The sequence below is a fragment of the Micrasema longulum genome, unplaced genomic scaffold (assembly GCF_059751315.1).
Source record: "Micrasema longulum isolate JH-2025_06_02 unplaced genomic scaffold, ASM5975131v1 h1tg000254l, whole genome shotgun sequence".
NCBI lineage: Eukaryota > Metazoa > Arthropoda > Insecta > Trichoptera > Brachycentridae > Micrasema > Micrasema longulum.
Genome location: NW_028277459.1, coordinates 44,495 through 70,181, shown reverse-complemented (window position 1 = coordinate 70,181; position 25,687 = coordinate 44,495). Strand labels below are relative to the sequence as shown.

At 30.7% G+C, this 25,687-nt stretch overlaps 2 protein-coding genes across 2 annotated transcripts; both read left to right on the top strand.

Annotated features, from left to right (window-relative positions):
- Window positions 1-3,387: 3,387 nt before the first annotated feature.
- On the top strand, window positions 3,388-5,987 carry LOC148283182 (trypsin-7-like). Its single transcript, XM_088223906.1, has 4 exons — window positions 3,388-3,491; window positions 3,566-3,764; window positions 4,969-5,224; window positions 5,605-5,987. Exons 1-4 carry the CDS (start codon window positions 3,446-3,448, stop codon window positions 5,890-5,892), a joined length of 789 nt encoding a protein of 262 aa, XP_088080032.1. The 5' UTR covers window positions 3,388-3,445; the 3' UTR covers window positions 5,893-5,987.
- Window positions 5,988-9,388: 3,401 nt separating this feature from the next.
- On the top strand, window positions 9,389-13,005 carry LOC148283181 (trypsin-1-like). Its single transcript, XM_088223905.1, has 4 exons — window positions 9,389-9,434; window positions 10,007-10,193; window positions 11,599-11,854; window positions 12,667-13,005. The coding sequence occupies exons 1-4, from the start codon at window positions 9,389-9,391 to the stop codon at window positions 12,958-12,960; spliced, it is 783 nt and encodes a 260-aa protein (XP_088080031.1). The 3' UTR covers window positions 12,961-13,005.
- The last annotated feature ends 12,682 nt before the right edge of the window (window positions 13,006-25,687 follow it).

The window sequence follows — 25,687 nt, the reverse complement described above, 5'->3', positions numbered from 1 at the left end:
TCCAAAACCAAACCTAACAATAAATATTGAAAAAACATGTACGGTCAATAATAATCAACATGACACTCATTTCCAGTATAGATTAAAACAAATTTATATTATTCATTATAAAAAACATAGAATACTATCAATATTAGAATAATACCTTTTAAAAAATCGTGACACAAGCTATGGTTTATGTGGAAGACGAATTGCATGAAAGCGGCTGAGGGAGAGCAGTTGATATTTTATAATATTAACAATATTATATAATTCTATAAAATAATGAATGCTTAATGTTTTCAGAGATAAAAACGGCATAATGATCATTGTCCATTTTATTTAACTTAATTTGAGTGCAAAAATATCGAATGACATCGTAATTTTAGCTTTTACAGCCAATGCCGTTAATCGTGGAGGTAGAAAATATATTTAGGAATATTTTTGCATATTGGATATAAAAATGACAATTTAGGTCTTGTTCCATTGTTTTCACTCAGGTGCGATATGAAAAATTCAACTTCTTTAGAACAAGGTCTAAAAAAGAACAAATAAATATGTCTACTGCCTAACTAGGGTTGTCCCTATAAAAGCGTATAAAAATACGTTTTGCGTGTTGACTATAATTATTGTTTAACAAAGATTTTAATATGACGTACATTTACAATTGTACTTGAAGACAATTAAAAATAGGATTAATCCATTAAATAATTCCTAGAAATATTGTTTTATTATGCAAGAATAGATAACCTAATTGTATTTACATACTTTAAAGTTGATAAACAGCTTATCACAAGTAGCAAGAAAAATCTTAATAAGAGTAATATTGACTAAAACTATCAAAAAGGATCTTTAAAAAAGTGAAAAAAAACTACAAGGCGGTCCTTCAGATGAGGCCTGTAGGGCCATGTAACCGAATGTTATATATGAGATAATGTATTCGGGTTTGTTTTTCACTACGACTGATAAATACGAGGTTTCCGTTTCACGCGCTCAGTGAATACAAATAAAATTTATTTACAGTAGGGGCGTCGATTCAGGAGATGTAGAAAGGGAGGTAGAAAGCTTCCTCAATAGCCTCATACGTTATTCAGGGCGACAAGTGTGAACAGCGCCGGTCAGCGGAGGGTGCCAACCACCGCTAGTAGTCGCTGAGAGGTTTTCAATAAAGTGGACAGGAAGACTTATGTAGATAGATCTCGGCCGGATACTGGAAGAGGTGAAATCCAATCCACTCCAGGCATAATTTAATATATATTGATGTTTTATTTACAACTAATAACGAAGATGCTTTTATTGAGCTTGATTTTTGAAGTAGAGATAAATAATTAGAATTAATTCAATTATTCTATTCATTTCTGAATTCAGAAACTAATTTTAATCAATGAAGTTGTTTTAAGTATGAACAATAACTATATACAAACAAATAAAGAAGTTTAGCTCTAAAAGTATTTTAAAAACCAGTATTATGACATCAAAACAACATTTTGTCACTGAAATCTAAAATATGATATGTCCTTTACCCATAAATTTGTAAAATACTTAGTATTTGTTCCTTATCATCAACCGTAGAGTTAAATTCAATTATTAAACTCTTGTATTGTAATGCCAGTACTCCTTTATGGATGTGAATCTTGGCACTTTACCAAAGTTTAAAATACGGAACTTCTGAGTTTTGAGGAACTTTTTTGCTTGGGGAGAATATTGGGCATAATGTGTTTCAATTTCATAAATCATTGAAGTTCGAGAACGGACGCAGCAGCTTCCTATGACAAGCGTCCCGAGGATGCGGCGGTGTCCCTGGCTTAGACACGTGCTACGCATGCCTCAGGACAACCTTAACCCAAGTTGCCTCTTATTTATACCTGCGGGCTCCCGATACTCTTGAAGGCCGCCGATGACGATCTTTCGGCTTTATTTGGTAGAACTTTAGGAACGCGGGAGGAGGCGAAAGTTTGTGCTGGCGATAAAAGAAGGCGTCTGGTGATGTCCACATGGTAGGGATGAGCAAAAAAATAAGAGTTAAATATGTAAAATCCTTGGAAAAAAACAAATCAGATTTAAACATGGGTATTTGAATAAAAAAAATATTACGGTAAATTTACCATATTTTCCTATAAAATTAAGGTAATATCCCCAGTTAAACAAATGCAAATATACGTTGTTTTTGTGATAATAGGGAAACATCACATTTTTAAAGTAATAAGGGTCTATAAAATACTGTCCTATAAAATAAAAAAAACTACTATTGATTATTTTGACTTAATTTTGAATTCTCGCAAAAACGGTCGTTGCATTGGCCACGCCCTTAATACCTTACGATTCATGATAATTTTTAACTTTGTTCCCAACTGTTCAAATTTCTATAAAACATCTTCACAAATCTTGACGTAACAACTATCTCAGCCAAATATGCCGTGTTTTTCTAGTGACATATTTTTTCTTTTTTTTTTTTTTTAAAGTTATAAATGAAAGAATTTCTCTACAATATCCATATTGATTTTAAAAATACGATTTATTATTTTAAATCCATTTTATTTGTTTTTATTGGCATTCGTATTATGTTATATTTCCCTGTTATTTTTATTTTTCCAAAAATTATTTTATGAGCAAGCGGGCATTATATTTTTTTGCATTATAGCATATGTACGTACGTGTATAAGGAATAAAAAATAATTGTGTCGGTTTATATTTTACTTCATTAAAAGCCTTTAAAATGGAATGTTAAATAAATGAATGTGATGATTTCGCTCTGTTAGCGTTCAATCGAGGGAATAAAAAAAACAAATAGGGAGAATAAGTTATTGTCTAATTTGTTGCGATTTGTTCTATTGTTCTTTGCGATTGAAAAAAAACCGATACAACTTATGCTAACACCCGTACTTGAAGGTTTTATAGTGAAACTTTAATAGCAGATTTCGAGAAAGACGTTCTTATTTTATACCGACCCCGACCATTCTCCTTCATTATTTTACAACAAATTAATCTTTAATGCATTTACTTATTCTTCTTACTTGCTTTCTTTTTTATTTTCTCATTTCATTCTGAATGCTTGTAATCAATTAAATAATACATGTAAAGTAAAACCTAATACAATGTCATTTAGAAAATAAAGTTTACTTTTTAATGACAAATAATCTTTTTTATTTTGTTTTAAATTTGGTGCTTATTTTAAAAATTGAAAAAAACATACAACTTATGGTAACCCAATATATATTTTTTTTTAAAATCGAATGTTTTATTACAAAGATGGTAATATAAAAAAGGATTACATTTAATTGAATACACCAGTATCTAATAATGATATGTTCGAATACCTAATTAACATTTTTTAAATTTTATAATAAAAAAATAATCCGTTGATTAATATTTCAAGCGATAATTTTTTATCTTCAGATTTGAAAATAGATGCAGAAAAATCTGCTATAAATACCATCACAATGCAATTGTTGCTATCACTTCCAAGATGTTCAAAATCCTTGTATTGGCTTCGCTTCTTGCTTTGGTCCAAGGTAAATAAAAAAATCTCTTTGATTATGTGATAAAAATCTGTTCAATGCTTTACATTTTTATTTTCTATTACAAGGTGGTGTCAGGCCCAGGATCATACCAATCCTCGGTATCGGCAATGCTCCTATTGTAGGGGGGGAGACTGCGAGCATCACTGAAGCTCCATGGCAAGTGGCTCTCCAGTATTCTTCAACTGGAACTGCCTTCAGTCTTCGTTGTGGTGGTTCCATCATCAGCTCTACCGTCATCTTGACCGCTGGACATTGCACCACTGGGTATGAATCAATTTAATGAAATTGATACTACTGACACATGTTTACTGCTGCAAACCAGCCAGGTTAATATGATCTTACGAGACGACAATTGTTAGTTTTTTCAAAAAGGTTGTTGTTTTGATTTCACTACAAAATATTAGGAAGTATAATTATTATGAATAATAGAGGAACATCACATACTACAAATACCGATAAAAATATGTGAAATGAATCTAGAAAAAATAATTTTATTTCCATTGTGGAGAAATTTTTTCATGCACAATTATTTTGAAAATTAAAATTTATTGAGATTATGCCTTTACAAAAACGCGACATATTTAGCCTTGACAATTGTGATTTTAAGATTTGTGACGGTGTTTTACTTAAATTTAAGCGGTTACATACACAAAATTCAAAATTTAACCGAATCGTGAAGTGTTAAGATCAAGGCCGATGCAATAAACAGTTTTCGCGGGAATCTGAAATTATTAATTCAATAATATTTTTTATTTAATCAATTAGTGAAAAAAAAATTTGACGGTATTTCATATATCCTTATTTATTTAAAATTGTAAAGTGCTATTTCCCCATGAAATACGAACACAACTTGACAAAGATCGCGAATATTTATTTATTCACTGGCTTTGAAAATAACATTTTTACTGAGTTGCATACATTTCAACTCTTTTGGTTAACACTGGCTGAGGTAAAATATTGAACAGTAATACTTTTTTACCAAAGTTACCTACGGATTTGATTGTAAATCATATCGAACGTTTAGTACCGAATTCATGTTGAGGAGGGGAGTTCATTTACTAGTTCTCCATATTTATTTATACTTTTACATTGTTTGTATTCTTTTTTTATACAGAACAATGTTCCCTCACTGGGGTGTTCCAAACCGGGGGAAACATTTTACAAAATGTGAAACATGCCTTAAATTAGTAATTGAACAAAGTTAACATAATAATAATAATAATAAAGCGTAATTAACCTAATTATCATTAACATTATAAACAATATAAACTAAAATAATAATACAAAACAAAACTAATGTATTAAGACCAGTAGACCAAATTTTACAAACAGTATAAATTATTAATTAATTGATAAGCTATTGATAGGCCGCCTATATAAATTATCATTAAATTGATTTATTTCTAATTACTGTGTACTAATGGTGTAAAAAAGACTGTTGTTTAGATATCGTTATTGCTATTTTTAGAACCACCGCTTCCCGCTGGCAGATTCGTGCTGGATCAAGCAACCATGCTTCTGGAGGTTCTACTCGTCTCGCTTCTAAAGTCGTTACACACGAGAGATACTCTTCAGCCACCACTGACTACGATGTTGCAGTGATCACCCTCGCTTCAGCTCTCAGTCTCGATAACACCAACATGAGGATCATCCCTCTCCCAAGTCAAGGAGAAAGTGTCGCTACAGGAGCTTCCGCCCTCGTCACTGGATGGGGAACTACTTCCGTAAGTATTTTAAAACTTAATCCTAGTTTATTAATTTAAAAAAAGGTTTTTGAAAGATCGCATTCATTGATATTAGAAACTACTACCTTAATCTAGCTTTGCTTTTGCTCAAAACTTCATCATCTACCATGAAAGATCAGTAACAGTTATAAATTCGATGAATAAAAAAAACGAATTGTAAAAGTAGAAAAAAAAATATTAAAATATCCAGCCATAGTTACTAATAAATTGGAATTTTGGATTCGTTCATGATTAAAATAAAACGATGTACTAACCTAAAAAGATGTGTTAAGTTTATCAAAAACCAAGAATATTTTTACTCCTGTATAAATTTGCCTCATGAAAATTATTTAATTATTTTATTATTTCTTTGTCCTTAGTCCGGAGGGTCTACCTCTTCAGTTCTTCGTAAGGTCACAGTCCCCGTTGTAAGCCAAAGCGCATGTGCCGCAGCATACGGCGGATCCAGCATCACCGACAGGATGATCTGTGGAGGTTTGGATGCGGGTGGTAAGGACGCCTGCCAGGGAGATTCAGGTGGCCCATTCGTTGTTTCTGGAAAAATCGTCGGAGTCACCTCCTGGGGTAATGGATGCGGCAAGCCAAAATACCCCGGAGTATACGCGAGGGTTCCATTCTTCGTAGATTGGATCAAAGGAAAGATGTAAACATTGATATTTAGACCCAGGCCCACTCCACCAAGTAGAATTTCTACCTTTAAATTTCCATAAAACGCAATAAATTATTGAACCTCTTACCAAAACCTGTATTTTTATTTTGATTTTTATTTTAGAGCTGTGCTTAAACCGAAAGCACCAATTAAAATTTTCATAATCAAATTTTAACGTAATAAGTGTATATTGAAAAATGCTTTTTTTTTTTTTTAAATGAAAATATTTATCTATTTATAAATCTTAATTACTCTTTATTTTCACCTGAAGTTGTTTCATGGACATTTTTTAACACAAACAACGTGTAAAAATGTATAGCGAAACGTTGTTGGAATATTCATAAATTATTATAAGATGAAAAAAGATTTTGATATTTACGAGATAATTTGCGCATAAAATATTAATTATAATAAGGCCAACCAAAACAATATTAATTGGTACAAATAAAAAAACCACCTCTACTTATGAGTTTGTAAACTTTTATAAAAAAATATGTTTGTTTATGAATAAAGTAAAAAGGCATTTTTTATTATTATTTCCGTATGCGAGAGGTAAGTTCAGAAACACAACTTTACAAATTAGAGATAATTAATGCTTTAAACATCAGATATTTTTTGATAAGAGGCTTTAAAACAAATAAGTTGTTAATTGAAAAATAATTTATTTTTGTTCTTATTGCTATATCTTCGAGTCATGTTTATTTATCTATATATAATGGGCAATTTTTGTATGTGGGTCCTCGATAGACTGAATAACTACTGGACCGATTAACTGCGGTTTTCAGCGAAATATAGATCTTTGACGTTGGCATATGTATAGCACTGCTTAATAAAATCTTCAATTTATTAAGTCGAAACAAGTTAGAAGCGTATTTTTTTATATTGTTCGTACAAAAAACTTTGTTTTAGAATGTTTGTAAACAACAAGCATTTTTTATGGATCCCAATCAGATTATTTTCTTTAAATCCCTTATAATTTATTTCTTTTTACTAGATTTTTGGTAAAACTAAAATAATATTAACTGACATTCAATACATTTTTGAAAAAAGCATTCTTAAATATGGTGCACCCCTGTTGGTAAGAAGAACAGCGATTGATATTTGCAAAAAGATTTCTTTATTTGAATATTAAAATTTTTTATTTAGGAATTCAAACCTTAACAAGTACTTAGATACCAACTTAAATTCAATGTTTCAATTAATTTTTCTAAGATTTTGAATTCAATCATAAACAAGTAACTAGGTTCATACTTATCAACGAAAAGTTTCATCATCTTTTTTACGTTTATCCAAACAATTTTTACACGTTTTCTTGCACAATCAGGTATTTGGATTTAAAATAAAATGTCCAACCCACGTTAAAACCAGCTGGCCATTAAAAAACGGCTTAATTTGCTTTTACCATGACTGAAAGTTTGAGCATGACTAAGGTGTCATAATTTAAGAGGGCCCAGAGTGCGTCTATGTGTAATAATAGGTCAATGGTTTTATTTTTAAAAAACCGAACCCATTTCTTTGGTAGTGTAAAAGCATAACGAAGCAATCTTTGTCAGTAAACTTAAAAATGTTTTATCTTGAGGGGAAATGCTATCTGACTTTTCTTCATACAAATGAATTCACGTATTTTTACCCTAGGTTATGGCACTAAAAATATTGACCATGAAGAGCTTATTTTATACAGATAAAATAAAATTCCCTTTTTTATTAATTATTTTTTTTTTTTATTATGACTGTTACTTAATTTTTTTGTAAATAGAAAATATTTTCATTTTTATGATTTACCCAAATATTTCATTTTGAGGGCAATTTTCAACGAGTTGTAAGTAACACACCATTAGAAAATGGTTATCAAGTTGAGGTAGAGTGGGATTCGAACCACGGACTTTTGATCCGTGAATCCGAGACACTAGCCACAGGACCATTTATTTATTTAACTTTTTGTACATAATGTTATTTGTACATTGGTAGGCTTATTGCCAAATGGCAATTTCTTCCAACCAACCATAACCCGATTCAAAATCTATATACGATTTATTTAATCTATATACGAATATGTACTCAAAGTAGGAAAATATTGGCCATTCCGAATAAAATAAACTGCCCAACGAGCTAAAACACGAAAAATCTAATAAAAAGTCCAGAAGTGTCGCAATGAAAAAATATTACTTAAATATTTTTGATAGTGATAGTTATTAATTTAATTTATATAAATGGTGTAAAGTCCTAGGTTTTATGTTTCTTATACAATAATGTTTTCCTACTATCTCGGAAGTATTAACTATGTATGATATTATGTATTGTCACAAAAATGTTTTTTTTTTTTATGTACGGTCCCAAATGAGATTTTTTAATCACTCCCGGGAGTATAATATGTACTTTTTGTATTTTATGTTTTATTAATAATAACAAAAAGCAAAATATTGCCGGATTTAGCTCGTTCATTATAAAGTTCATTGTATTTATACATAAACAATTAACAGTTAGGATAGAATATATCCCATGTCAAGCTTCACTACTGGAATTTGCTTTTGCTTCTGCGGTAAACACCTTAGCTTGTTGGAGATTGACATGCAGCACTTTGATGATGTGTTTTTAGGGGGTTGGGAAGTTGGAAGGGTCAGGGGTTAAACTGAATTAGTTACCATAAATTTGAATATTTCTTTTTTTTAAAAATTGAATCGGCATTCACTTCGTAACACTTCATTTTAAATTATCATGAAAATAAAACTTTGTTATTGGTGTTACACAATTTTATTATTTTACAAGAACACTACTATAGTTTCGGGAGAGCACTCCTCCCATCGACGAGTGATATAAAACTAAAACTAACACAGAATATTGTTCACAATGTCATAGAATTTAAACAAAAAATAAACAAATTAATCAGTGAAACTTAGAGCAGGGGGTTTTTTTCCCCTTATCTAAGGTGTTAGCATATGAATGGATAGTTATCTAAAGTACAGATATGAAAACATGACCAATAAGGGCCAGGACGTTGAGGAGAATTTATTTCTTAAAATTTTTCACATTAGTGGACGTTACAATAATAAAGTCTTAGATGTAATGTGTGGGAAGATATCGCTCGGCTAAAAGAGTGTTAACAGACGCGGAAAATTTTATTTTTATAAAAATTTAATATTAATATTTGAAATGGTGGGACGTAAACTATTGTACAACGCATTATTTGTTGTTTACCTCTTATGTGGTATAGAGCTACAATTTTTATTTTATTTTATTTATTTTGTCAAATTTGAAAAAAAAAATCATTTCGCAACCAGTTGATAAAAATTAAATTCACTTTTATTTCAATGTGTAAAACGAATGATATGGTATAAACATTATTTGCCGATTATTTTTTTAGAGGTTTCTTATTTATTTTATAATCTACCCGCATATGAATTAAGATTACGATTTATCATTTTACATAAATGGCGATAATTGAAAATGGTATAAATTGATAAAATTAAAAGTAGAATGGAATAATAAATTATAAAATGTGGAAACTTATAATTATATCCGCTGTTGTTGCTCTTGCACAAAGTAAGTTTTTATTTATTGGAATAATTTTATATTAAGGTACAAATACTCATTGTTGCAAAAGTAAAATTGAAATAGTTATAATATATATTTATTTATATATTCAATCAAAAAAAAACTTCAATGGCCATCATCAATTTACCCTTATTCACAGCAGATTGTCCATAGGGCACTGCATTTGTACACCAAATACAGTGTACTTTGATCCATGGTTACATAAAGGTGAAGTTACTGGTCAGTCTTATGCTTCAGGTACCAGTCCATGAACAATTAAAAACTATGGAACAAAAAAAAACATTTCATACCCACCATGCTAGGAATCAAATCCAGAACCTTAAAAATGGCAAACTTATCTTCACTTCATTTCCTTTTTCAAAATTTTTATCTGACAGTAGCCATTGAGTCAAAAACGCTAGTCAATGATTTTTGTTCTATTTTACACAGATAACTGTATTCTTCATCTGCTTGGACACAGAACAGAAAAAAAAATAACCTTTCACAAGCAAATACAGTTTTTAAGTTCAAGGCATCAACGGTTTATCATAATTTCAAATATATCATGTTTTTCGTTCCAGGTTTTGATCATGGACCAGTTAAAGGGATTGGATCTTCCCCTATAATAGGAGGTGAAGACGCCAGTATCACTGATGCTCCATGGCAAGTTGCTCTCCTATATCAATCCGGGATAGCCTTCAGTTTTCGTTGTGGCGGCTCCATCATAGGACCAAGCGTCATTTTGACCGCTGGACACTGCGCAGCCGGGTATATATTTTCTAATTTCATTATAATATCGTCACCTTGACATGTAAAATTCTTTCGTTAAGTCCACTAATGGTCTAAAACGATATTATAGTGTTTTCTGTTAGAAGTTTAAATAATTTATGTATTTGTGAGTAAAATTAGTATATTTGTACAGTATACCATTATTAAAATATAAGTTTATCGATAAAACTTCCCCACTATTTGCTACTGAAGTACTCTCCTTAACAAAAGTATGTTTGGGACTGATAATTTTTATTTTATTTTTATTTATTTTATTTTTGCACCACAATAGGCCAGGAGGCCCAATCACAGTGGCGAATTACATCACAGAACACTCAAGCTTGAGAAAAATCACATTTTTAATTTTTGTGTTCTCACCGGGAATCGAACCCGGAACCTTCCGTGCGTTAGTCGAGCGTCTTGACCAATACACCACGAAGGCCACCATAATCTGCCGTGTAATATTTTTTAATGTGAATCGGTTATTTTATTACCCACTAAAAAGACCTTCCTCATAACCTGAATAAAATCTGGCAGTAGTAAAAAGTATTTGACGTATAAAAGAAAATTACTTAAAATTGTTAAGTGTTTTTTTATTTTTTTATTTCTTACAGTTTATAAGTTATTGCTATGTTTGTTTAAAAATATAAACATTAGGTCTCAAAGGGTGTATTTTTTATAATTTTGGGAAATAAATATCAGTTCCAAATAGATACTTCAATAAATTTTATCAAATAAAAAATAACAATTATTTCGAAAACACAGCAATTTAAACAAATTAATGATGTATTAAGGTGTGTTCAGAAAAAAAACGGCAATTTTTAAATTTCACGGGTTTGGAGAGTTCAATTGTTAATTTTTATTTCTCATAAAAAGAGAGCTCATAAAAACACGTCTAATCTTAGAGGCTGCCACAGACTAAAAATGTAAAAAATGAGTACGTCTAAAAATTTAAGCATACTTTAGGGGCATGTACACTAACATAGTAAAAAAAAAAAAAATCTAACTCTCAAAACCCGTGAAATTAAAAACTTCTCTTTATTTTCAGAGCACACCCCGTAAGTCCAAATACTTGTAGATGGTTCAGATTTCCTCCCTAGAGAGATATTTAAATCAAAATGTTAAACATATTTATGAGAAGGGAATTAAGGTGTTTAGGCATTTGCAGGGCTTTAACTATAGTGACAAGCCCGGATATTAACCCTGTTAATCCCTAGACATCCATATTCCTTTCTCATAAAATATTACAAAGAAAAATAATCACTTAGAATACAGATACACATCAATAAAAGATACACAATTTTAATCAACAATGTATGATTTAGGTATTTTAATTTGACGATAATGAATTGATGCACTGCCTTTTGATTTCCAAGAATTTTATTGATGGCTTTTTATTTTTCAGTCTTGTAGCACATCGTTTTTCAATTCGCGTGGGTTCCGATATGCATGCATCAGGAGGAGAAGTATTCCAAGGATATAAAATTATTACCCATGAAAAATATAACTCCTTTACTGTTGACTATGATATTGCTCTGATTTTACTTTTTGGTGAAATCAAAATTGATAATATTAACACGAAGATCATTCCCCTTCCAACTCAAGATCAGAAAATTTCTACTGGATCTGCAGCATTAATTACTGGCTGGGGTAGCACTGTTGTAAGTCAGCTTAATTTGTGATTTTTTTTGAACTTTAACTTTTAGTCCATTTTCTAAAATTTTAATTACAGGTAAAATGGAATGAAAACAGTTTAGTCAATCATCATTATCATTCCTTTTCCTCACCCTATAGTGCATAGGTAAATCATAAGAAAGCATAGATTTCTTTTTTTTAAAAATATATTCCAGAGTAAAAGTGCCGTTGTAAAAATTGACAGAAATTGAACCCGAGACCTCTTGTATGGCAAACCGCTGACCACACTACGAGGAGGATAGTGATTCAAATAAAGTTATACTGGTAGATGCACAAGTGCACATGTGCCAAATAAATATGTTCATTGTTTTCAAACAAAAACACATGGAAACCTTAATATGTATAAGAGCAAAAAACATACTGAGAATGTTATTTTTTTTACGTAAATTTCTTAAGAAACCCACTTGCTTCAAAATGATAACTTCGTATTAACGCTTCATCGAAATAAAATTACATTCATCATAAACTCTTAAAACCCGTTGGCTCATAAAAATACGTGCATTGTGGTGTTGTAAAATTAGACCCTGTTTTAAATGTCGCCTTTTAGGCATTTTCGTGGGTTTCATAACATTATTCTTCCATCGCAATATGCTTTATATTATTGAAAGTCGTGTGGTAAAGTTTAGAATACAATTTTTCATGATTTAGTTAAGAAAAATTATGTTCGAAAAATACTTTTCACATAATCGGTTTTACAGTTTTGAATTACACAATGGGTCTAATCGGACCCATTTGCAGTAGGTATATGTTAGAAAATAATCATTACATTATTTTTTAGTCTGGAGGGAGTACTTCTGCAGTTCTTCGCAAAGTAATTGTACCCGTCGTTGATCAAGCAGAATGTGCCAAAGCCTACGAAGGAAAAAATCCCATAACCGACCGGATGCTTTGTGGTGGACTGTTGGGCGAAGGAGGCAAAGATGCTTGTCAAGGAGACTCTGGTGGACCATTCATCGTCAATGGAACTATCGTAGGAGTCACGTCTTGGGGAAATGGTTGTGCTTTAGCGGAATACCCAGGAGTCTGGACGAGAGTTCCTTATTTTGTTGACTGGATCGAGGCCAATTTGTAAATAAGTAACTCATGTCATATTATTTGCTTGTTTGAAATTTTTATAATTCACGTCATAAATATATGAAATAATTATTATTTTAAGAAAATAAATCATTTGTTTAACTTTATTCGTACTTATACTTCAAAAAAAATTCTCCTTTATCTGAAAATTAATTTCTGCACATAATAAAGTATGTTCAACAAAAACTGTTATTTTTAGTAATGCTACCGAAATCACACAAAATATTCAGAATTATTAATCCAGGCACAAAAATTCGGTTAATTAGCGGTCAAAATGTAATATTGAAGATTCAGTAATTTCAAATAATGCAAACAGCACCTCATAAAATATTTAGACTCGTTTTTATCATCATAATGTTAATTATGATGATAAATAAAATAAATAGGCAATTAAAAGATAACAAAGTTGTATTTATTATTATTATAATTGACAACTTATAAAGCACCGTTTCGCGTACTTAATAATCTGAAATTTAATTGCCGGAAAAAGAACTTCAAGGATGGCAGGCAAATGCGCTTATCAATTCCCAACAGGGTAGAGTAATCTCCAATTGATTTATTTCTGCCTGTAAGTTACCATCACGTCGATTTCAAATGATAAATACAATGAGTGAAGAAAAATTTATGAAGAAGAAACTGCCAATAAGTGGATCAAGCAACTTTTAAGAAGCACAGACGAGGCTAAAACATTTTGGAAGCATGAATCGCCTACATATGAACTAACTCAGGCTCTTTCGGGGCATAGATGCATGAGGGAATATCTCCATTGTTTTGGACTGCGAGACGATAGTTGCTGCTCATGTGATGGAATCACTGAGCAGACTATAGAACATCTTCTTAAATACTAGCCAATGTTCGTTAGGCCGAGATGGGAGCTTGAATGCAAACTAAACACTCGGATTGCTGCGACAAATAACCTAGCTGAGCTTCTGAACTGTAATGATACACGAAGTTCGATTCATTATAGGGACGATCAAACAAGCTTAGTTATTTAATTGTCGTATTGAGGTCTTTTTGTTATTTTAGTGTCCAACCTTAACGACTATTTTTTATTTCTTGTTAATGTAATATTTCAAGTGTTGTTTTATTAATTCTGATTCTGCTTTTATTTTTACTACTGTCATTTTTGGTGGAAATAGTCAAAGTCAACTGAATATATCTTCAAAATAAATACAAAATTTAAAATATTCAATTATTACATAAATAATATTCAAGATAGATAAATATATTCTAAATAACCTTGGATATAACTAAAACAAGGTACAAATAAGTTTCAACTATAAAAAAATATAATTTTAAAAAACCATCTCGTCGAAACACTTTGTTTTGATTTTCACACACATAACTGTTTGCCCCTTCTGCCCGGATACAGAAAGTACCCAACTAGCCATGCAGTAAATAAAAACCAATGCCCAAAAAATATATAATATAATGCCAGAACCTTGAAAATGTTGTAAGACATTCAAGAGGTTAATGCGAAGAGTCTGAGAGATTGATGATACGCTAATACGTGTTCTTTTTTGAATTGTGTAATGTAACCCCTCTCTTTTTGAATATTTTTTTAAAATTTAATACATGAAAATAAAATCACTTTGTTTTTATGTACCACTTATGTTTTTATAATTTGACTACCAACTAGTTTTGGCAATACTATGCTTTCTTCAGGGTTAATTACAAACTAACATATAATTTATATAATTTTTTCACGGTGACGGTAGAGTGCTCGTGGCTACGGAAGTAGAGAGGAGAGGGAGTTTGTGTGTGGATTTAGGTAGAGGAAACATTTTTAAAGAAAGGACTATTACTAAGATTTATTTGGTTGTAATAATATTTTTATTTTTGTTTACAGCCTTTCTAATCTACAATATTTCAAAATAATCAAGTGCATATCCTTTTTTTGTTTGTATGTAAGATTTTGATGCCATCTTCAAAGTTGAATGAGTGACTATTTGTTAGGATATGTTCAGAGAAATCAGTATTTTTTTTGTTTTTAAAACATCTTATTTATTCTTCAACTCTAGTTTTAAAAGTACGTGATGTTTTTTCTGTATAAAAGACTTACAGTCATGGCACATCAATTTGTAAATGCCTGATCGATCTAATTTATCAGTTATTTGTTTAGTGTTTTTTTATTATACTTCCTTTATTATTAGCTGTGTAAAATGCTGGATTTAGGTCATCCGGTAAATCTTTTAAAAAATTATTTAAATAATTCTTAATGTATGAAAATCCCCTCTACCGTCTATTAATGTTAAAATCCCTGTTGTTTGAAAACAGGAATTGATTTTGATTAATTTATTTTTGGTTTTTGATTAAAATATTACCTCTAATATTTGAATTGTAACCATTATTAATAGAACTTGCTTTTATTGTGTTTAGTTCAATATGAAAATGCAATTTTGACATCGGTATTCTTAATTGACGAATTTAATACAAAAACAAAGCGGCCTCTTTCAAAAATCTACGCATCCTTTAAAAAAGAACGTCGGTAAAAAATCTGAGCCAAGAGAGATGGTATTATTTAATTTGTCTATGATCAGAGCTACGTCTTTTTATTGATATTTGAAATAACGTACGTAGCCATACCAACGTAACGTACCAACGTAGCACACTGCTTAGCAGTTTTAACGTAGAGAAGTCAAGAAGCGTAGGTTCACTACGTTTTACAGTTTTGAAGTGACCTGCAAACGCTTCCTCAATATCAGATAAATCATAACCGAAAATAGAACATAATCTAAAAGATTGATTACGACAAAATTTATCAAGATAAAATTCTTATCAAAATGCAGCTCTATAAAAACAACGTGTTTGTTTTGGCAAAACCTTCCGATTAAAATAATTTTGATAATTCGTATGATGAAAAGTTACGAAAATTAACCATACATATATATGGTCAATAAGGATCGTTTTCTTACATCACGGTTTAAATGTTACGTGTTGTGTTTCTGGTTTCATTCCTTGCTGTGGCCTATGGTATTATTTTTTTTATATTGTAGAATACAAACAGACTTTATTTAGGCCAAGTTCCTTGGTCCACGCCTCCGTAGTAGGAATGATGTTTATAAACTGCAGGACTTTGATCTCGTTGTTATGAGCAATACTGTTAGACTCACATAATATGTTGTGTTGGATTCAGTAGAAAACGCTGACTTGCTTTATCGGTCGTCGCACTATGTGAATCGGCGGCCTTCGTGGTGTAGTGGTCAAGACGCTTGACTCACGCATGGAAGGTTCCGGGTTCGATTCCCGGTGAGAACACAAAAATTTAAAAATGTGATTTTTCTCAAGCCTGGTTTTTCTGTAATGTAATTCACCACTGTAATTGGGCCTCCTGGCCTGTTGTGGTGCAAAAAAAATAATGAAATGAAATGAAAAAAGTGAACATAACATTCACCTAAAGGTGAAATAATTTAGAACATGTGTGTGTCATTGGCCGAAGGACTATGGACCCCACACATATAATTTGTTTGTTCATTTTAAACCAACGTTGGCATATTGTCTCACCTACCTTGTTTATTGTTAAAATTTAAAAATCATTTTAATACATCTTATGCATTGCATTTTGTAGTTGCCTACCGTATTTTATTGGACTCGTTGCACATTATTCATTCAATATTTACAAATTAAATTTAAAATTAAAATTATTCAGATTACGGTTTTGAAACTTACTATACTTGTTAAAAATACAATCGAAACATTCTAACATTTATAAAGAAAAATATTTTTTAAAAGGTTTCAGAAGTAGGTATAAACTATTTTTTTTATAGTCAAACTTCTTACCAAGTTCTCTTCTATACCCTTTTCAATATTATTACACGTTGTAAATGACTTTTTTTTTTACTTACGCACCTCAACACATGTACCTTCACACATTCATTCACACTCCTTTCTATACACGCACATTAATATAAACGTCGCACACATACAATTTTGTAAACTATTTTTAACACATTATGTGTTAAAAGATTGACAGTGGGTTTTTAAAATTAGCTCTAGTATTTTTACTTTTATTTCTTATTTTTTATATAATAACTGTAAAAATCCGGAACAAATAAAATTTATAACATTATTACCTATAAATAATGTTATTTTGACTGTATAACTGTGGTTTGTAACACTATTCTAAGGCAGTCAAAAAATGAACAATATTATTATATTGATTATACTCCATATAGTAGTATATTTGTTATTTTTTTTTTTACATTTTTTTTTTTTTTTTTTGCACCACAACAGGCCAGGAGGCCTAATTACAGTGGTGAATTACATCACAGAGCACCCAGGCTTGAGAAAAATCACATTTTAATTTTTGTGTTCTCACCGGGAATCGAACCCGGAACCTTCCGTGCGTGAGTCAAGCGTCTTGACCACTACACCACGGAGGCCGCCATTCGTTATAACAATGGGTATTTAAATAGTACTTTTCGTTTGTCATTATAATTTTTATTGAAAGTTTGTTTTATTCAATGCAGTAAAACTAATAATCTTTATAAAGTTGATTCGGTTTATATAAAATGATTAATTTTGAATATAACCGTTTTTATCATTGGTGTTTTTTGCGGGTGAATGAACTTCAGCCTGTTTTTGTTTACACTTTATATATATATATATATAAATAACTGTCACGTTTGAAATAGCATCAAGCATTTTTGACATCAGTACATACATGTTTACATACGTATTTTAATAGGCACAGGTTATGGAGAGTGTTAAAATGTTTAATACTGACACGATTACTATGACAATTATAAAAAAAAGAACGAATCGCTTTGTTGTTCAGCGAAAGATTTTGTAATCTAGTGTTTGGATTATTTTTTGGTTAGATATTCACGCTTGTGGTGATTTATGACAAAAGAAGGAAGTTTGATATCAAAATACATTAAATATGAAATATTTGGATTGATATGTTTTGAAATGACTCACCACAAGGAAATATCTTGCCCCGGATGTCGACTTTGATTCTTTGCTTCAATTGTTTGTGCACTTGTTGAAATTGATTTTGTTCACTTCATATTTTTATATATGCACATTTATTTTGAGTTGATTTTGAGAAGGTACGATGTTTGAGAGAAATATTTTTACATGTGGATGTGATATTGTTGATTGCCGTTGAATTTTTTTTGTGTGGAATTTTTTTTTATTAAATATTAGGTGTAATCGTGTTATTGTTGTAATTAATAATGTATTGTTGCTCGTTATGAGAAGTGCTTTGACGTGTTTTTTTTAAGCGCGTTTATTTTTTCAATATGAAATTTGGAGTTTTTAAATTTAAATTTTGAGTATCGAAAAGACCTTGTATAATTTTATAGTCCGTGAACATGACATTTAACGTAATTTTTTTTTACAATATATTGAGTTTGTCCAAACTTTTGTATACAAGGACTGAATTCAACCACCTCTTGCTGTTTTTGTGTAGATATATTGTATTTGTGTGTTGTGTATGTGCAACAGATGGAATAATGAAAGACATATAGATGTTCAAATATAAGCAGAATGGTAAATGTTGCCCGGTGTGTAATGTGACCACTGAAACCAGCCGACGACAAGTCATAAATCCTGTAGATGTCTAAACTTCCATCTTCCCTTATCTAAAACATTCATTTTCTCTGTTGTAATATGTAAATTATAATAATTACTTCCTAATCGATACGTATAGTGGAAATAAAAATGAATTGAACTAGATCTGATATATTCAATCTAAAAACATAATCGTTTGTGTTCATTTTAGTATGTTTATACTGAACTTATCTTGATTTTACCAACTTAGATGGATTTGGTGTCAAAATAATGTAAAGTTTTATATCTAACATTGAGCCTTAATAAATCAAGAAACATCAATTTGATATTTTTGATTAGGTAATCGCTTCAATCAATTATTAATAATCTTATCTTTATTTAAATAATCAAAGAGTATTTTTTTATCCTTATGATTTATGTTTATACGTTGAAATAATGTGCACACAAAGATAGGTGTGATTTAAATGATAAAAAACTTATGATGGTTGACATTTTATAATTTTGTCTTTTCAAAAAAAAAAATGTCAAGTTTCTTCGTTTATGTAATACAGCTTGATAATTATTCAAAAAGCCTTAAGAGTATTCAAATTGACAAAATAAATAAGTTAAACATAATACAAAAAAAAAACATAAAAAAAGTACACAACTGAAAAAACTTAAGTTACTCATTAGGTAGAAAATCCAGCCTGTCTTAAAACATTTGGACATGCTCAAAACATTGTCCAAATTATAAATTTTTACGAATGTCTAAAATAATGACTTCAACCTGGCAGTAAAAGGTGAAAGCAATGTAAATGTCGAGACTTCAATACTCCCATATTAAAAACGTTCTCCATTTCTAAAGTAATATAATTTAATTTCATGAAATCCTTAAGGAATCAAATAATTACTTGTTCATAAACATTTTGCTATACGGTTTATTATTAGTACTGTAGAATAGGGTATTATTATAAACTGGGAATTTTAAATGCATTGAGTATTTTAAGAATATTTTTATGATTGCGAGCATTTAACTATTATACATCTGAAACTAATGTTTTCATTTATAATTTCCTATTTAAAGTATGGAGAAAATGAAACGGCCCGTAATTGGCCAAAAGGTTGATGACGTTACGCGTGACTTGTGGATTCTACGTTCACTCAAATTCTACATGGAGATCGTCTGACGCGGGACTTGCAGCTTTTTATTTGTTTTTTATAATTAAATTTCGTCTTTTTCTTCAATTTTTTTTTAGTTTTCATTTATAAACTTCCATAGCATTATGACCGACGTTGTTTTTTTATAAGGAAAATTTGATAACTTGCCCAAAATAGATATAATCACAATGAGTATTTTTGTCTCATCCAACACAAACGTTTTGCGTACATTTAGTGCAAAAGGGAAGGCGACGTTGACACAACATAACTTATAAAATACCATTGCTTGTAAACATTTATGTTGCGCAAGTGCGTGTTAATGCCTTTTTTTATTAAATTTAATTTACTTATTAACATAATAAGCTAGCAGGGGCGAATCGTCAAAGTAAGCGATTATGCACAGCTTACCATTATATTTGACTTTTAATAATAATAATTTATAGTAACCATGTTTATGCGAAAATAAATAAAGTTATTGTTATTTATTATAAATCACCGTTTATATATTTCAACAAAAAAAATTCTATAAAGTGCGCCCAGCCCATTCTTACTGAACGATGAAACTAGCCGATTACCTCAGCTTATTCTTCCATACAAAAAAGTACACTGTATTTTTCGTCTTTAACCCAAGACGGCTTTTTTAGTACTAAAACAAACTTGCAGATTACAAATATAATTAGAAGATTCTCTATTTGGAAACTAGTATTTCGAACATTATTTTCGAAGTACTATTTTTCTTTGATGGGCTACCGTTGACATATTATGTATCACATAGGACAGGTGGCGTTCGCAGTGGCCGTTTTAGGCGTTATTCATTTAAAAAGAAATCGGCCAGTGCTCAAGTCTTGATAGTACTGTCAATGACAGAGCATAATAGAAATATCTGCGGAATGTCATTGTGGTATTTGTTAATAAACTTTTGAACAAGTATTGTATTAAAATAGTGTAGAATAAAGCCACGTTTATCGCGTGGTTAATAATAATTGTTGTTTGAGTTGATTTTCACAGAACCACAAAAAAATAGTCATTTATAATTACAGTACTTACATGTTATGTAAGTACTTATATGTAGTACAAATTAATGAATATTTTTAATAGATTACCTATAAAATAAAGCACGGCTCGCCACTGTAAGCTAGGGATAATTGCGGAGACAATGCCATGGGCTACATTCAAGTTAAATGAACGGGTGCTATTTGCATAGTAAAAGGTAGTCACCCCAGAACATAAAGTGAGAACCAAAGCGTGTTCGATGACGTCGATTTGCAAAGACCAGGAAACAATAGAGTCCTGCAAGTGTAAAGATTGTCGTCCTGCATCTCAAGGTCCGTTACCATTTTATTAATACAATAGGGCTATGTATAGCGTGTGAGCTCGCCAATATATGACAGTAAAAAAATTATTGTCTTTGAATTTCCTAGAGTTTTAACCATCGAAAAAAAAGAAGATTGCAAATAAAATCAACAGACAATGGAAATTTGATGTGTATTATTTCAATAGATTGTTTATAACAGAAAAATACATAGAGAAATATGCATTTTTATTTTTTGTAATAAAAACAGTCTAGTAAATTCGAATAAATAAAAATACGCTTTATATTAACAATATTAATTAAAATGCAAAAATAACATTGAATACTTGAAAAATAAATATTACTGAGTGTTACAAACATAATTTAAAAAAACGGATAGCGATTAAAAGTAAAAACTATCTTTAGTTTAATTCTTATAGCGATAAATACATAAACATTATAAAACAGGAGTTATACAAATACAAAAATAATATTGTAACTAGGCAGCTACCTACACGGTTAAATTTCGAAACACCACGCAATTTCTTATCTCGGCTACGCTATGTAAAATGAAAAAAAATATTTAAATTAATAATTTCATCACGTCATGAAGTCGCCCCTGGGTAGCGCCTGCTAACGTCAATCAACAAAAACATCCTCGTTTTAATTACAATATTTCGGCTACGCCATAAATCTCTTTTTTTAAATAATTTCTCACGTCACAAAGTCGCCCCTGGGTAGCGCCTGCTAACGTCAATCAACAAAAACATCCTCGTTTTTATAACAGTATTTCGGCTACGCCATGAATTTCTTATAAAAAATATCAAAACGTCACAAAGCCACTCTCTGAGTGTCGCTACTGACATCATTTACAAAAACATAATTATTTGTTATTTTTTCAGGTACGCAACATTTTTTTTAAATACACCTACCTAACCGATAAAATACTATTAGTAATTAAACCAAGGTGTGCTTTAAAGTAGTTCAAGCATTGCTGCATTCACGTTGCTTTACTTCTGAGAGCTCAACTGCTATGTTTTTCTATGGTTATGTTAATGTCATCTGTCATGTATTGGCGAGCTCACAGGCTATACTTACGCCATACAATAAATTTCACAAATAAATAAGTTGGGTTTTCATGTGGTAATTTTTTAGTAATTTTATTAATTATTTATTTAGAAAACCAATAATTCTACATATTTATGGTTTAAGAAATATTGCATATACTCAGAACCAATAATAGGTTTCCACTTATTTAACTTAGTAAAAAAAGTACAGAAATTTAATACAAATATAAACAATAATCAACTTTCAAAGAATAAATTATTTGAGTATTGTAGTACCTGTCAAGCTGAATAAGTACGAATTTCAGTGCTGATAGTGTATATTTGTATAGTCTATATTCTACATCATTAAATTTAGTATTGTGTCCTGAACAAGACCTTCGGAAAAAAGTTTAGTAGTTTGTTTTTTTTTCTACCTCGGTTCATAACGTTCAACCATTTTTTCCGCATTTACATTATTGGAAATGAAAAAAAAGCTTTATTTGGCGTCTTTACCGTAGTATTTATGCACATCGGAACTAAACAATACTTGTATCTTATAACTTTAGACATTTAATGCGCGTTATTTAGTTAAAACAGAGTAAAACAATCGATTTCAACAAAAACAGCACGCTGGCTATACACATTTGTATGAACTAGTCGGAATCGTAACGCGTGACGTCACAAGCCCATTCGGCATTCATATGGTCGTTTTGGCGCCATTACAATATATACGTTTTTAAACCGCTCTAAAAAGTTAACGCCTAAAGATAAAATAATAAAAATTGTACACTCACCATCTAAATTTTTTTCTTTATTTTTTTTTAAATAAAAAAACGTGATAATACCCTATTGATTGATTGCGTCTGTTCCTTATACTCGCGCACATTAATTTGAGCCTTATTATCATGGTATCAAATTAAAGTCATTTTCGTCTGTTAAAATATAATGTTTGAACGAAACAATAATTCATATTTCTATTATCATTCTTTTTTTCCACATCTGCTCCTAAGTAGAACATGTGGACCAGTTGCCTCCAGGAGACCCTATCGCCAGCCAGCACTCTCGCTTCCACCCACGTCAATCTACCACCCCTAAAGCTAGGGTTTCCTAGGACAGCGGTGCCCGTATTTTAACGGCCGTAGTGAACGGTGATGCGGTGGATAACCGTCGTAACGGTGACTAGAGTGTGGTTTCCTAGGAAAACGGTGTTATCAACACCATTTAACACCGTTTCACTAGGAAACCACTCTCTAGTCGACGTTACGACGGCTGTCTACCGCATCACCGTTCACTACGGCCGTTAAAATACGGGCACTGCTGTTCTAGGAAACCCTAGCTTTAGTTCCACCGAATAAAGTCGAAAAATCGTCATCGACGGCCTTCCAGGACGGCATGAGTCTTTAAAAACAGGCAACATGGGTTTAGGTTCGGACAGTTTTACACACTTGTAAATTTTACATATTTATTTATTACCTTTAACAGACTTTACAAAGTATTAAGCTGAAATTTCTTCAGTTTTTTTTTCAATTGAAGACCTTTCACGTTTAATTATAGTTTTGCGGAAGATCATTGAACGACCTTAGAAGAACGCAATTTAATGTTTGTTCTCCGAAGTAATTCGGAAAATAACCAGACAATTTTTTAAATCTATCAGTTTTAAATCTAGTGTTGTGAGTGTGGGAAACTCTTTTTTTATATTCCAGAACAACAAAGTGATCTACAACTAGTTTCAAGTCACAAAGTTGTTTTGCCGTCAGGACATTGTAGAATTTTAAATATACACCTTCATCTGCAATTAATATAGTGTATCTGATATCCTAAGTTACCCTTTACATGACATCTGAAACGAGGTGGTTGATAAATATATCACCAGAATTGGGGTATTTATTTACAAATATTTTAAATATTATTATTCTATAAATGATTCATAGTGCCTGTCATGTACGGGCCCGTTTCACACGTTATTTTATTATTTTATTTTTTAGTTCTATTTATTTAGTTTCTACTCGCGGCTGAAAAAGAAATAAATTGGAGATTAGTCAGTCTCGTGGTGTACTGTTTCGTGTGTTTACCTACCTATTGTTTACCTACCAATGTTTTTTTAATAAATCCACCCAACGTTATTTCATTGTGCCTTGCTATGTTGAGTGATCGACTTAATTGGCGGATAGGAATATAAGCTCTATTCTTTAAATAATTTAGATTCATTTTCACCTGTACAAATTCAACCTTTAAAGCTTAGGTTGAAGTGATCCTAAACTATAAAAACACACATGTGCCCAAAAGCGCGGTCTCTCTTAGTAATTCATTAAATATTTTACACCAGACTGGTGCGACAGAGACAACGTTCTACAAAGTTGGAGCTTTTTTCATTCCTCATGTAATTTATCAACTGTCGACGCGTATACATACGGAACACACTATCCAATATTTTAAAGTTATATTTGTATTAGTGTTTTATAAGGATTATTTTGTTTTCTTTGAAAATTTTGAGAACTGTAGTGATATTTAAACAAAAAATTTTGTGACTTTGTAATGCTGAAATTATAAAAAGATACAAGGTTTGTCTTTTATATAAAACAGAATACTGTTTCACCCTTGAAATTTCACAGTGTCCGAGATTCTAATTAATCAACTGAGGTCCGAAACGGCCAAATTCCTTAGCATGGAACAGTCAGCGATAGCTGCTAATTTTGCTAATTTTGTATTGAAAAATAAGTTTTATTTTACAATAGAACCAGGTGAATAAGTCTTTTAATCAGTTTTTTCAAATGCAACAAATTTATTAAAATATAAAATAACACATTTTGTTAGGTTTTCAAGAGGCAAATCAACAAAAATAAGTATCCCATAAGAGTCCCAAGGCCCTAAAAGCCAATTAATATTTTGATAAGGCCATTATGACAAGTTTATTAAGGCCAATAGAGCCGATTTAGTAATATTTAAGATTAATATCCTTGAGAACCGTATTTAATAACGTGTAACAGTTGGCGACAGCTGTTTTTATTTTTAGTTACAGATTCTACGCCATAAAATTTAAATCGCTTACTCAACAAAATTTTATATGCTTTGATATGCAACGTAGTAATTATAATAACATTTGTATTGATATAACTGAGGCCCATAGGGCCAATTCAACGAGACCAAGAGGACAAATTTATTAAGGCTGACTAAATGAAGTCTATAAGTGCCGAATGTACCAGCATGTAATTGTCGGCCACAGCTGACTGTCAAACAAATTCTTAATATTTTTAATAAAAACAGCTTATTTACCAATCTAAAAAGGTTAATTAAATAACCTGTCGATTTATGCTGTAGTCTCTGTGAGCATTTTTTCCAATTCATGTTATAGCTTAATTTTAAGATGTATTTTTCTAAAGTGTATTTTTGTAATTATATTTCTATGTAAATAATATGTGTGGAAAAATAAACAAATAAATAAATAAAAAAATTAAATTAATATTTTAAAAACGGATACTTTTTTTTATTTTTTTTTTTATTTATTAATAAAACGTATAAGACATGAATATCATGATATTATATTCCCAGGAGTTGTACGAGAAAACTCATTTGGGACGGTACATAAAAAAAATAGTACATTTCTTGTAACAATACATAGTATACATTTAAACAATAAAAATTTAAACAAATTTTAACAATCTATGAACTTAATATTAAAAAAGGAAAGAAAACATTTAAACAATCTGTGAACTTAATATTAAAGAAGAAAATAACAA

Excerpts from the sequence above, each read along its gene's own strand:
- LOC148283181 (XM_088223905.1), top strand. The coding sequence starts at position 9,389 with ATGTGGAAACTTATAATTATATCCGCTGTTGTTGCTCTTGCACAAA. Across the intron at positions 10,194-11,598 it reads GCTGGACACTGCGCAGCCGG|TCTTGTAGCACATCGTTTTT; the intron begins GTATATATTTTC and ends TTTATTTTTCAG. Across the intron at positions 11,855-12,666 it reads CTGGCTGGGGTAGCACTGTT|TCTGGAGGGAGTACTTCTGC; the intron begins GTAAGTCAGCTT and ends ATTATTTTTTAG.
- LOC148283182 (XM_088223906.1), top strand. The coding sequence starts at position 3,446 with ATGTTCAAAATCCTTGTATTGGCTTCGCTTCTTGCTTTGGTCCAAG. Across the intron at positions 3,492-3,565 it reads GCTTCTTGCTTTGGTCCAAG|GTGGTGTCAGGCCCAGGATC; the intron begins GTAAATAAAAAA and ends TTCTATTACAAG. Across the intron at positions 3,765-4,968 it reads GCTGGACATTGCACCACTGG|AACCACCGCTTCCCGCTGGC; the intron begins GTATGAATCAAT and ends TGCTATTTTTAG.